This window comes from Dendrobates tinctorius, unplaced genomic scaffold (genome assembly GCF_039654945.1).
Source record: "Dendrobates tinctorius isolate UK_male_01 unplaced genomic scaffold, ASM3965494v1 ptg000154l, whole genome shotgun sequence".
NCBI lineage: Eukaryota > Metazoa > Chordata > Amphibia > Anura > Dendrobatidae > Dendrobates > Dendrobates tinctorius.
The window spans coordinates 1130665-1145200 of NW_027361821.1; the positions used below are offsets into that span (position 1 = coordinate 1130665).

At 38.3% G+C, this 14536-nt stretch overlaps 1 protein-coding gene across 1 annotated transcript in view; it reads right to left on the minus strand.

Annotated features, from left to right (window-relative positions):
• The window catches only part of LOC141050884 (vascular endothelial growth factor receptor kdr-like), a 261295-nt gene that overhangs the window by 165604 nt on the left and 81155 nt on the right, over window positions 1–14536 (minus strand). The window contains exons 3-4 of the mRNA XM_073547555.1: window positions 7170–7399; window positions 2634–2761 (exon numbers count right to left, since the gene is read on the minus strand). Of these exons, the coding sequence (XP_073403656.1) occupies window positions 2634–2761; window positions 7170–7399 (358 nt within the window). The remainder of the gene's footprint in view (window positions 1–2633; window positions 2762–7169; window positions 7400–14536) is intronic.

Sequence of the window (14536 nt, forward strand, 5' to 3'; positions counted from 1 at the left end):
GCCAGGACGACTGATCCGGGTACATGAAAGAATGAATGGGGCCACGTATCGTGAGATTTTGAGTGCAAACCTCTTTCCATCAGCAAGGGCATTGAATGTGAAACGTGGCTGGGTCTTTCAACATGACAATGATCCAAAGCACACCGCCAGGGCAACGAAGGAGTGGCTTCGTAAGAAGCATTTCAAGGTCCTGGAGTGGCCTAGCCAGTCTCCAGATCTCAACCCTATAGAAAACCTTTGGAGGGAGTTGAAAGTCCGTGTTGCCAAGCGAAAAGCCAAAAACATCACTGCTCTAGAGGAGATCTGCATGGAGGAATGGGCCAACATACCAACAACAGTGTGTGGCAACCTTGTGAAGACTTACAGAAAACGTTTGACCTCTGTCATTGCCAACAAAGGATATATCACAAAAGTATTGAGATGAAATTTTGTTTCTGACCAAATACTTATTTTCCACCATAATATGCAAATAAAATGAAAAAAAAACAGACAATGTGATTTTCTGGATTTTTTTTTCTCAGTTTGTCTCCCATAGTTGAGGTCTACCTATGATGTAAATTACAGACGCCTCTCATCTTTTTAAGTGGTGGAACTTGCACTATTGCTGACTGACTAAATACTTTTTTGCCCCACTGTATTCTTTTTACTTGCTAGGGTTCTGCTGCCATCACAATCCACATTTTTATTTTCTGATATTTTTTCAGATCCAAATTGACTAGATCTACTTTCCCCCTTTCCGCCCCTCTCCTATCTTTTGACCCATGCATAAAATTGCTGTGTATCTTTCACCTCTCCTTTTGGAGTCTTTTGGCCCTGTCTTTTTAATTGTTTTTATATATTGATATATAATAATAATAAAATTACTCATTGTTTTATGTTAGTATTAGAATTAGAGTTGGAAGCGTTTCTTATCTAATGGTGGCTAGCCATATTAGATTATCTTGGCTCAGTAAAATATGGTGGTAATGTGATGATCTGGAGCTGTTTTGCTGCTTCAGGATCTGGAAGACTTGCTGTGGTAAATGGAACCATGAATTCTGCTGTCTACCAAAAAAACCTGAAGGAGACTGTCCGGCCATCTGTTCGTGACCTCAAGCTGAAGCACACTTAGGTTATGCAGCAGGGCAATGATAAAAAAAAACAGCAAGTCCATCTCTGAATTGCTTAAAAAAAAAAATCAAAATTAAGACTTTGGAGTGGCCTAGTCAAAGTCCTGGCCTGAACTGTGGCATGAACTTGAAAAGTTGGTTCATGCTCAGAAACCCTCCAATGTGGCTGAATTACAACAATTCTGCAAAGATGAAGGGCCAAAATTCCTCCAGAGCACTGTAAAAGACTCATTGCCAGTTATCACAAACTCTTGGTTGCAGTTGTTGCTGTTAAGGGTGGCCCAACCAGTTATTTGGTCTAGAAGCAATCACTTTTTCACACAGGACCCTGTAGATTTAGATTCTTTTTTCCTTTAATAATAAAGACCTTCATTTGAAAACTGCATTTTGTGATTACTTGTGTTATCTTTGTCTAATATTTAAATTTGTTTGGTTATCTGAAACATTTAAGTGTGACAAACATACAAAAGAATAGGAAATCAGGAAGGGGGCGAACACTTTTTCACACAACAGTATATCTATGTATAAATTAATATCCCATTTTGCTTAGTTCTTTACATTGTGTTATTTGTTTTGGAGGATTAGAAATAGTTTTTATAAGTATCTTCACTTTCATATTTGTTAGTCCACGTCCATTTTTTGGAGACATTGTCTTATATTCAGTATATTCTATTTTAATACGTATTTAACTGATTAAAATAGATTTTTATTCTTTTGACATATCTGGTTTTGCTTCTTTTTCTTTGTTGGATTATACAAGGACAACATCTGCAAGGAGTTTGTATGTTCCCCGCGTGTTTGCGTGGGTTTCCTCCGGGTACTCTGGTTTCCTCCCACACTCCAAAGACATACTGATAGGGAATTTAAATTGTGAGCCTCAGTGGGGACAGTGATGACAATGTCTGTAAAGTGTTGTGGAAATTAATGGTGCTATATAAGGAATTAAAAAGATAGATATATATCCATCTCTAAATGGATTGAATATACGAGAGATATCTACAGGATTTAACCACCTTAACTGTAATTATATCTGACACATACATAAACCTCACATCAGGAGCACCAAACTGTAACAAGAAACATTCAGCAACCGGTAAACTAAATTACTTCTGACCAAATGAGTAGAGATATAAACATTTCCCATATCTTTACATTGTTTTTTTCAGCATGCACTCATGAATAGAAGTCATTGTTTTTGAATTCCCTGGTAAATCTGTGCAATGAGAGGAAATTTCCTACAATTTCCTGAAACTGAATGTTCAGCTTGATAGCACAAACTATTGTTTAAACAAGAGAATTCATTCCCAGTGAGAATGTAAAGATATACTGTATATCGTTCAGATTGCCTGTAAATGTATATTCCATTCAGGAAAGTACATGCGATTGTGCCACGTATAACACAAGAACTTCTGTACATCTCTTATTGTAATATTTGTTCCAAATGTTGAACAGACATGTAGATTCCTTCTAGATACCAGAAGTGGGATCAGTACTTAGCACAACCATAGAAAATCATATACTTACATAATGCAGAGTGACTTTGAATTTTGGTGAACTCACACGGCAAGGGACAACCAGTTCATTTGCCTTGACATCCATATTTGCAACACCGGGGGTATTTGTGTTCATTTCTAGGAAGGGCTGATTATTATCTACAAGACATGTTACAAGAAAGGTGAAGGTGTTTTTGTCTCACATTTATAGTTTATACTTTACAGGATGGAACATAACAGAGGTTTAAGGAAATTATCCAACCTTTTACAATTGACTAGTTGGATCCAACTCTCGGTTCTTCCGTGGATCAGCTGTGTAAAGGGGCCAAGGCTTTCAGGCTGTGCTATACTTTTCTTAGGGATAACATTTTTCCTTGTGTAGACTGACATGTGGATACTGACATGCCAAGATGAGGCGACTTTAAGCCCTGCAATGTTCCTCAGGGAAATATGTAAAATGTCTCTTAAGAGAGGAAGAGGACTAGAACTCTAATGCCACCTATTGGAAGTAGCAATCCTAAAAGTCAATATTAACCCTAAAATTAGCCTTGCCATATGACTTAGGATAAAAGCCAAAACTAAAATCTCAATTTGCAGCCAGTGTTTCGGGAGTATTGACCTTCATCACTGCAATGTACGAGATCTGATTTGGCTAGTTGAGAGACTAAAGAGTCGATATTGACTTTTAGGATAGCTACTTCCAATAGGTGCACTAGAGTTCTAGTCCTCTTCCTCTCTTAAGAGACAATTTACATACTTTTCTTAGAAGTGGTGTAAGGTGTTATTACCATGTCCCATACATAACTATTTATTGTGAAGAATTGGCATTTATAGCTGTCACAATATTTCCTGGTTTGAAACGTGATTTGTTGCTTTCACTTGTTTTACAAATTAAGATGTGACTGTATTTGCCATGTTTGCATTTTCTGTTTTGTTTTGTTTTTTAATATGACCAAATTGTGATGTTTGCCTTTAAGTTAGCAAGATAATAATTTAAGACTTACAAGTCATAGGTGGGCTGCTCCAGCAGCACCGAAAGCAGCCCCTACCTTGTCATAACAAACGTTAAATAAATTGTACGTGCCGGCCATTGTGCGAAGATGTTGGAAGGAAACCATGAGAGGAAATAAACAGAACTCAAGTGCTCATCACTATGTTGATATTACCCCCACTGTTGTTTTCTCTGTACAAACCCCTGTACTATGTGAAACTGTGTTATTATTGTTGTGCAAGTAAAAGACTGTAAATTCACAGACTAGTGCCACATGCAAAGATGTACACAAATATTACATTTTCTTGGAATAGTCAATCCAATCGGATCAGTTTCCCTCTATTTTCTTTCTTTCTTTCTTTCTTTCTTTCTTTCTTTCTTTCTTCTTTAACAGTAAAATTACGAACTGCATCATTTCAAGGACCCTTAAGGTCTAGACTTTCCAGACCGACAATTGCAGTTTTGTGGATGATTCTTCAAAATCTCATCCAGATGCTGCAGAGAAAATCTGCAATTAAATTGAACGCTGCACATTTCAAATTTTGGTAGCAGAAAGTTTTTCTCCTTGGTAAATTCTGCAGCAAATACCACCTGTGTGTATATACCCTTAGGACTTTAAACTTTTACATTTTTACAATAATCAGAATCAGTTGTGAGATAATTAAGATTATCATGGTCATTGATCTGACCCCTTTAACTTGCTCTCTTTTACCTTTTTAGTGAAATATAGAATAACTAGGCTGTATATTTTAAATGGAAAAAGCACACACAAAATGTCAAGTACTAAAAACGGAATCTGACAAAATTACAAGGGACATTACAAGTTTGCTCAAAATGTTTGTTCCTTGGCATTTTGATTGCTATATGAGGTAGGAAGGTTTTAGGAAGGACTTGGCTGCATAAGAGTGCACATATTACCCTATGATCACTTGTCCATTAGAAAAGAGTTGAACAACTCCAGGAGTCAAAGAAAGAGTTAAAGGATAACATCCCATTTAGGATGTCAATCATTAAGTTGTCAAACTGATGGTCGCACCCAGCTTCCAAACTGTTGAAAGAATATAAGGATCTTAGTAGTAAAGATACATTCCAGGGTCCAAGAACAATGACATTGAGGTCTTCTTCTAGACATGCCTGGAAAATAGGACTATTGTAAGGAGGTCACCTGGAGAGGCCACCAAGGATTAGAATGCAATATATTGATGTAGCAAGCATGTCTCAGAAGTACAAAGTGTGATTTAGTGACCTACTTTATGGGTAAAAGACATCAAGAATGGATTATTTTGGTTTATTAGTAATTTACAATATGAATTAAATATGAGTGGATAAGGCAATAATTAAATTTGAATGTTCGCTCTGTTTTTCCTGGGAAATTTGTTTCACTGAGAAGTTGTTCTCCACAAATTTAAAATCATTATTGCTGTGGGGCCTGCTCTAGACCCCAGAGCATAATAAGTGTAATATGTAAAAAATAAAAAAAATCCTTATTCTCACTTCACCACTCACCTCTCTGGCCCCTCCAAGATTCGCCAATGTCAATCCGGTCATTGGAACATCTTCTGATCCCCCACCACTTGTGTTGGAATCCCCAGGCCTCTCATGCTCAGCTGCGACCTTCCGCTTTCCTGAGACCCGGGAGGGCTTTGCACTAGTGCGCAGAAGTCCATGGTGTCCAATGTGTGCCATGACCTTCCATAAGCATGTGCAGAACCCTCTGGGCCTTCATGAAAGCTGGAAGTCCTGTCTCAGGGTGAGAGACCTGGGAAGTCCAGGGGGAGCGGCAAGGGACCAGAAGATGTGGCAAGGATAGGACAGCTTGAGGTGAGCAGCAGGGTAAGTATAAGGATTGTTTACCTTTTATTTAACCTTTTAATCGCCATTTATGGTCCTGAAAAATTGCAGCCAGCAGACATCATTTTGCTGAATCCGCGTTGAAGCAAATTACAAAAAAATCCACTTTTTGCTAAATGCAGGTTTTTGCAAAATTCGAATATAATTCAATTTCCCTCAAATTTATTTGCTCAACTCTAATATGAATAGCTTAATTTAACTGATAAAAAGAGGAATTGCTTTTTTTTTTTTTACTAATTTATAGATATCATGCTAAAAATTAAACATTAAAGCTTACACAAAATGTACCAAATGATTTTTTTTTGTTTCAAAAAGTACCCATGTAGTTTAGATTACAAGTCAGCAAGTCAGTTTTATTGATCTTATATGAGTCACAAAACAGCCTCATATAATAATAAAATCTGAACCTGTAACTCCCGTATTTAGGTGAAAGTTATGTACAAGTTACAGATAAACCCACGCTATTCATAATAAGAACAAAATAAATCGAAATAAGCACAAAATAACTAATAAATGCTGAAGAAATAACTTCACTCCAAAGAATAAGGCATAGTGCCTATCAACAAATAAAGGAATGGAAATGCTCCCATTAGAATATTCCACACAGAAAAAACGGAGCAGAGAGACACCATCCAATAAAAAACAATAGAAATTTTATTGATTCAAGGAATATATAAAAGATGTACATGCCAACATTAAGGCTTATGCAATAAAAAGGAAAGGAGGAATACCACGGCCAATACAGGGGTACACATAATAATACTGCTACCAAAGTTCATACAGTATTAAAAGGTGTACCCCTTTTGAAAAAGCACCCAACGCGAAACGCGCGTCAGGGGGTTACAGGAGGACACATTGGCGTACTGGTGATAATGAGTAAGCGTTACTCACATTGATGTGGATGAGCATATTGATTTGGTGATTGTTTTTGGACAATGTTGTACTGAATTGCTCATGCCTCTATGGAAATTTTTGCTTGGGATTTATCCTACCATATTGTATCACTATCATGCATACTGTATGACCTTTGGTCGCAGTATTATTATGTGTACCCCTGTATTGGCAGTGGTATTCCTCCTTTCCTTTTTATTGCATAAGCCTTAATGTTGGCATGTACATCTTTTATATATTCCTTGAATCAATAAAATTTCTATTGTTTTTTTATTGGATGGCGTCTCTCTGCTCCGTTTTTTCTGTGTGGGCTATTCATAATAAGTACAAGCCTTGACCTGGTAGTATTCTGGAAAATTATTTTTTTCTGTATGTGTTGACATGAACAGGGTGAAAATAGCTCAATATGTCATTAATATATTCGACAGGCTGCAATGCTAAAGCGTGAGCGTTTATGTCACCCTGCCAGAGTGTGTGGGGTCACAGATCAAGTGGAAAGAAGAACTTGTCGACAGATCTTGTCCCATCTGGTTACACGGGGAGGGTGAACTGAGAAATAGAAGCCACTACGGGAAATTTTTATAGAAGTTTACAGCATTTGATTTCACGAGCAGCATGGGACCCCTATTTTATTGCTAATGTTATCTCGAGATTATGAGACACATTCTTCATGTATGAGGATAATAATGGGAAAACTAGTGTAGTGTTTGTTTGTTTAAGTAAATTAATTTAATCTACAGACAGAATTTTTTTCCTTTTATTCAAGGCATTTACATTGATTAAACGATAGTAAATGTAGAAAACTGAACAGACACGGGACAATGTATAACTCACCTCTGACATACAAGTATATTTTGGCCTGTAGCCGCAGGTTTCTTCTGGTTTGATGCTTATAACAACACCTTATGTATCCAGTGTCCGTCACTTGGGCCTTGGTTAGAGTTAAGCGGCTACAGATCAGGTGGCTCTGATCCGGTTCCGGACACTTCCCAGATGTTACTTCCATTCTGCTATCGTTAGAAAACAGTACATGTTCCCAATACCACTTCATGGGTCCGGTTCCTCTGTGAAGTCATTGTAAGGCAATGGTAAGATGGCTGACAGATCTCTACAATAAGACATACTGCATATCCACGAGTACAAACATTCACATTCATCATTATCGTCATCATCATCAGGAAATTCATTTTCGTACCCAAGTTTCTCATAGACATGAGCTTTTGCCATCACATTTCACAATGCGCTCTGCCATGTGGATGCACAAACAGAGGTGTTGCTTACACATTTTCAGCCCTTTGCCTCTCTCTTTTTGGGACCAAGTTGATCGATCGATTTTTTACTGTACTGATTAGTACTGTCGTAGGAGCTCTCTATCTTCAATGACAATTTTTGTTCTTAAAAACATGTATTTTTTTTGCTAAAAATCATTTTTGTAATTGGATTTCACCAAAGATTTTACATTGTTTAGCTTCTACATTGTTGGCTGCAGCATTTGCAAACTAAGACTCTGCCAGTGAGAGATTTTAACTGTTTTTATCCGTCTTTTTTTTTAGCTCCTCTCACCTGATTTATAGCCACAGACCACATCAAAATTGAATGTGCTGGGAAACAAAAAGTCGGTAAAAGCCAAAAAGTGCAAAGTTTTTAATAAAACCAAATTTCAAAAATGATTTTAGCCCCAAATACATGCATGTAAGAAAAAAAAAGTCCCCAGATGTAGACAACCCATGATACTACCATGTTAATACAACATATTTCTCTATCTATTATAATCTTACTCTACTGACTGATTCAGAATTTTGGTAAGAATGGAGTCATTAATAGATTGGAAGTTCAAGACTGTGACTCTTAATAAAGAGGAAATCCACTGACTTAAAAAAAATAAATGACTGTTACAAGTCACTGGGGTCTTTTGCAACATCCATGACCACTCCTTGTTCCTTCCCAGACAAGGTTTCTGGCTTCCAGCTGAGACTGTCCGCCTGCCGCCTTCCTGAGGGTTATGCTGCTGCGGAGGTGATCGTCGTAAGAGGACTTCCAGCCACTGAGTGACATGTACACTGACCGTGTCAACTTGCGACAACCGCATGTACTCACACATTCCCACGCAAACACTGGGTGGCTGAGTCTGGCTTTGTCCCTAGACATACAAGTGACCCTTACGAGGAGGGTGAGGTTCACATGCCTCTTACAACACAAAGACTTTTTATTCTAATCACAATATTTAGTCTTATGTCTCACTGTGACCAGTGTTATTTAGGGACATTTTGGACAAGAATAAAAGTGAGATATGAGGCAGAAGGAGGAAAAATAAAAATAAAAAACCAAACACAAGGAAACAAATAATCAAGTGACTTGTGTAACAGAACATATGGATGACGTGCTTTTGAGGGGTTCTTACTGAGGACCTCTCCTATAAACAAAAACTGAGAGTCGTTTTGTGGCAATACTTATACAACAATTTAGGTAAAACACCAAAAGAGTCATTCCCCCCCAAAAAAAAAGAAACAAGGAATCACTACGAGATAGAAACACCATCTTCTATTGAAAATAATCATCTTCATGTGATCGGTTCTTTTACACCTTCACCACGAGGCCAATTTTGTAGATTTTCGTCTTTTATTCCTCCCCTTCTTCCAAGTACCATAACTTTTTTGTCTTTCCGTCCACATAATCGATTGTATAAAGGTTTGCTGTAGTAGGACCAGAGGTAGTTTTAAATGCCACCAATCACTGTACGGTATAACGTACTGTACTGAAAAACGGGTGAACCAGCGAAATAGTTCAGCAAAAATTTTTCTGGTTTTGCTTAAATGTCATTCAGTATGTGGTAAAAATGACCAAACTACATGATTCTTCAGGTCAGTAAGATTATAGCAATACCAAACTTGTATATTTTACTGTGAAATTTTTCTTACATTTTCTAAAAATATTTTAGTTTGATTTGCCATTTTTTTAGGCTTTACTAACCTTTTTATTTTCCCATCTGTGAAAATGTGTGGGGCTTGTCGTTTACATGACAGACCATTATTTTTATTGGTATCACTTTAAAGTGCATAAATATTTGGATATTTTTACATTATTTTTAAGCTGCTGTACCGCTCTAAACACACCCACCCGACATTCACAGTACGTTTACATTGGATGTCGGAAAGAGGCTTAAGGAAACACAGAACACAGAAAATGCAAAAATATTAGAAAATATCCCAGCCATTCCAACCTTAATCTTTTTTTTGTCCAATTTTTTTTTTCAAGTTTCAACTACAACTGAGAAATCACAAAAAGAAATGTTCTCTGTGCCCCAATAGCTTGGCTGTGTCATCCTCCTTCCCCTCATTGTCCTGTGCCTGACTGGAAGACAACTGGCTGCAGCAGAAGCCTTTATGCTGTGTGGAGAGGAGGTGGAAGTTTTATTCAGCCATGAGCAAAAGGTGGAACCCTTGGAGATTATTAGAGACTAGATGGAGGCCCGATGCTATCACATCAGGAGGGCGGTAATGTCACGATGGGGCAGGCTTTGCAGCATTGAGAATATCTCCCCCCAATGTGCTCACCCATCTATCCACTCTCTCTTTCCCCATGTGCTGACTTCTCTCATCTGTGCTCTCTTCTTTGACCTGTCTACCCCATGTGCTATTCCCCTTGTCTGCTATCTCTCTCCTTCCTGTGCTGTGTTCTCTCATCATGTGGTGTCCCGTTTGAGCTGTCTCCACCCTGTGCTCTGTCTCTCTCACCCCTTGTTTGTGTCTGACCATGTACAGAACATACCACAGCTCCTGGGCAGGGGAGGAAGCAAAAGACAATACTGACATTACAGCAGGAGATCGCAGAGGATACATTTTGTGAGGTAAAATATTGTGTAAAAACAGTCAGTGAAATATTTTACCTCACAAAATGAATCCTCTGTGATCCCCTGCTGTAATGTCAGTATTGTCTTTTGCTTCCTCCCCTGCCCAGGAGATGTGGTATGCTCTGTACATGGTCAGACACAGACAATTTTTAAAATTAACTTTTGTTCGGGGAAAAACCCCTTTAATGTGACCAGCTTCCTTTGCCTGTAGACACATTCCGCATCTGCTGCCGGGATCAGCCAAATGATTTACTGCGCCTGCATGGCATTTGTGCAGGCGCAATGCAATGGTGTTCCGCTGGTGGTACCGCGCAAGAGGCTGAGTGAGTGTGTGAGAGAGTGACTGTGTGTGTGAATGTGAGAGTGAGTGAGTGTGAGAGTGTGAGAGTCTGAGTGTGTGAGTCTGAATGTGTATGACTGTGTGAGTGAGAGTGTGTGTGTGTGTGTGTGTGGTGCGACGGTGGTACAGCGCAATATGTTGGTACCAGCAGCAGTTTCCATATTGAGACACCCATCACTTGGGTGTCCCAATATGGCGGTCGGTGAACTTCCTCCACTTGGAATTCTGGGATACAGTCACATCTACTAGACAGAACAGGAAATGAAAACATTACAAGGCAATTATATAAATAGACTAGCTGAAGAGCCCGGCGCTGCCCGGGCATAGTAACTAACTGTGGTTAGTTATAACAAATTATAATTATCCTTCATCACATAGTCCTGTGCCCATATACCATCATACATATCCACCATCCCATAGGCCCGTGCCCATATACCCATCATACATATCCTCCATCCCATAGTCGAGTGCCCATATACCCATCACACATCCTCCATCCCATAGTCCCATGCCCATATACCCATCATACATATTCTCCATCCCATAGTCCCATGCCCATTTACCCATCATACATATTCTCCATCCCATAGTCGAGTGCCCATTTACCCATCACACATCCTTCATCTCATAGTCCCATGCCCATATGCCCATCATACATATCCTCCATCCCATAGTCCAATGCCCATATACTCATCACACATCCTCCATCCCATAGTCCCGTGCCCATATACCCATTATGACATCATCATCACCATGGCAACTGTTATGACATAAACGTCCCCATTACAACCTATGATGAATCAGCGTCGCCATGGCAACCATTGTGACATCATAATGAAGGGTGGGGCTTGATGTGCACACACTTTTTCCCCATTATGTAGATAGGAGCAAAATTGTTTGGTGAACTGGAACGCGCGGGGTTAAAATTTCGCCTCACAACATAGCTTAGGACACTCTCGGGGTCCAGACGTGTGACTGTGCCAAATTTTGTCGCTGTAGCTGCGACAGTGCGGATGCCTATCCCGGACATACACACATACATACACACACACATACATACATACACACATTGAGCTTTACATATTAGATGAGCGGCTCGTTGGTATGTCAAAGTTTCCACAAAAATTTGATTTGCAACAAATACATTTGAACAAATCTCAACACTGGAAAGATTGTGAACGCTGAAAAAGTACACATGGGGAATAGAAGAGAGAGAACCTTGCATAAGAGCTTAAACGCTACAGAAGAGAAAAAGTGAGAGAGGGGACCACTCTGACCATAAGTGCTAACACTCTATAGAAGACAAAAAGTGAGAGATGGAACCACTCTGACCATAAGAGCTTACAGTCTATAAAAGACAAAAAGTGAGAGAGGGGACCACTCTGACCATAAGAACTTACACTCTATAGAAGAGAAAAAGTGAGGGATTGGATAACTCTGACCATAAGAGTTTACACTCCATGGGAGAGACAGCGTTACCCAGTGACTCTGGAGATGGAAAACGACTTTGCCGTACAAACTGTGGCCCGCTGGGATTTGATGATGTGTGATGGACCAGTTACTGACCACCACTGTACAAGGTATGATAACACAGGTCAACGAAAAAAATTTTTTTTTCTGGTGTCCAAAATATTTTAATGAATTTGGGGTATTTTTGGGGTGCTGATTCTGAATATGTCATCAGTTTTGCCAGATTGGCTCAAGTTTTTGAGATTTTTGGTATCTTATTTATAGCACTTGTTGGTAAATGCGACGCATCATCTCATTAATTTCTTTGGATTAGTACTTGAACTGAGCAGTTCTCAATATAGTTTTGTGTTAATTAGTGTTCTAAAAGTTTGTTCATAGCTTGATTTTTGCACTAACTTTATGTTGTTGTCTGTTTTCCAGTGAAAAGCATGAACTCATCATGAAGAAGTTGTCTTAACGATCCAGACTCATTCTGTTACATTTGTGGTGAATATACACTGCCAAAACATAGAAGAAACATAACAGACTTCGTAAAAAAAGTGTATTTTGCCTATTTTGGGGTTATGCTTGGGGACCAAGACAAGTTTTGGGCACCACACATAGTGTGCAAAGCATGTATCGAATTATTACGAAAATGGAGCAAAGGACAAAGAAAAAGCTTCAAATTTGGTGTTCCAATGGTGTGGAGAGAGCCAAAAAATCATCATGATGACTGTTATTTCTGTGCAGTGCAAGTGCAAGGATTCAATAAGCATAAGAAACGAAAATGGGAGTAACATGGAATCTGCAAGAAGGCCTGTCCCTCATTGTGAAGATGTGCCTGTACCTGTGTTTACCATAAATAACAGTCATCATGATGATTTTTTGGCTCTCTCCACACCATTGGAACACCAAATTTGAAGCTTTTTCTTTGTCCTTTGCTCCATTTTCGTAATAATTCGATACATGCTTTGCACACTATGTGTGGTGCCCAAAACTTGTCTTGGTCCCCAAGCATAACCCCAAAATAGGCAAAATACACTTTTTTTACGAAGTCTGTTATGTTTCTTCTATGTTTTGGCAGTGTGTATTCACCACAAATGTAACAGAATGAGTCTGGATCGTTAAGACAACTTCTTCTTGATGAGTTCATGCTTTTCACTGGAAAACAGACAACAACATAAAGTTAGTGCAAAAATCAAGCTATGAACAAACTTTTAGAACACTAATTAACACAAAACTATATTGAGAACTGCTCAGTTCAAGTACTAATCCAAAGAAATTAATGAGATGATGCGTCGCATTTACCAACAAGTGCTATAAATAAGATACCAAAAATCTCAAAAACTTGAGCCAATCTGGCAAAACTGATGACATATTCAGAATCAGCACCCCAAAAATACCCTAAATTCGATGAAATATCTTTGGCACCAAAAATGCTGTTGACCAGTGTAATCCATAACATGTCATAGCTGCAGGAAAGCCTGTGTGACAATGGAAAAATACATTAACCTACTCTGTGATGTTTCAGCTGTGTGGGAAATGGTGCTGAGCAAGTTTTTTTTGCAAACCGTGGTTTGAATTTCAAAGTGTAAAAATTTGCATGAAACAACTCATTTCAGGGAATACGAATCCAACTTGACGAAATTGTGGTAGAATAATAAACAGTGAGGACAAATATGTTTCTTGTATAATGTATACATTTATTTCAAGTTTTACTGTTCCTAGTGTAACCGTTTTAATTTTTATTTCATAAACCAATACTGCACATGAAAATAAGAATCTTTGTAATTTATCTTATCAGAGAAATCTGTTTTTTTTTCTGCTAGAATTGATCAGTCATTATCAAAATTCTCAGTTCTGAGGTAAAATCTGTACTTAGTGAAGACTTTCCCATTACTGAGAGAGGAAATGGCAGCTGGTGCTGATAAGACTCTATGTAGACGGGAGGAGCTATAGACAGATCTCCTCCCTCCTGTAGACATAGCATCTCATCAGCACAAGCTGCCATCTCCTATCTCAGTAACGGGAAAGTCTACACTAAGTACAGATTTTATCCCGGAATTGAGAATTTTGATAATGACTGATCAATTCTAGCAGAGAAAGCAGATTTCTCTGATAAGATAAATTACAAAGATTCTTATTTTCATGTGTACTATTGATACATGAAATTAAAATTAAAATGACGGTCACAATGAAAAATACTGCAGCTACAATTTGTGTACATCTTAAATTTGACCGCGCTGATTTGCAGTTATTATCAGCAAATAATATATTCTTGTTTATTCCAGTTCTCGTACAATAGCTAGCGTAACTGGGTCTATAACAAAAGACATTTGCTCTATTGATAAAGACATTGCAAATAACCAAAGTGAACCACTAATTTATGGGTGTATTAAATGTTGCAAAAGTATCTATAATAATTGAAAGCTCAGTTATTTATTTATATATTTTCTTGGCATAAACCCATAAAGATGACATATTATTTATAACTTTCCAATCAACTAGGTGATGTCGTTACTTGGCACAAATCGCCAAGCAAAGGAGTGGTCATTTTACAAT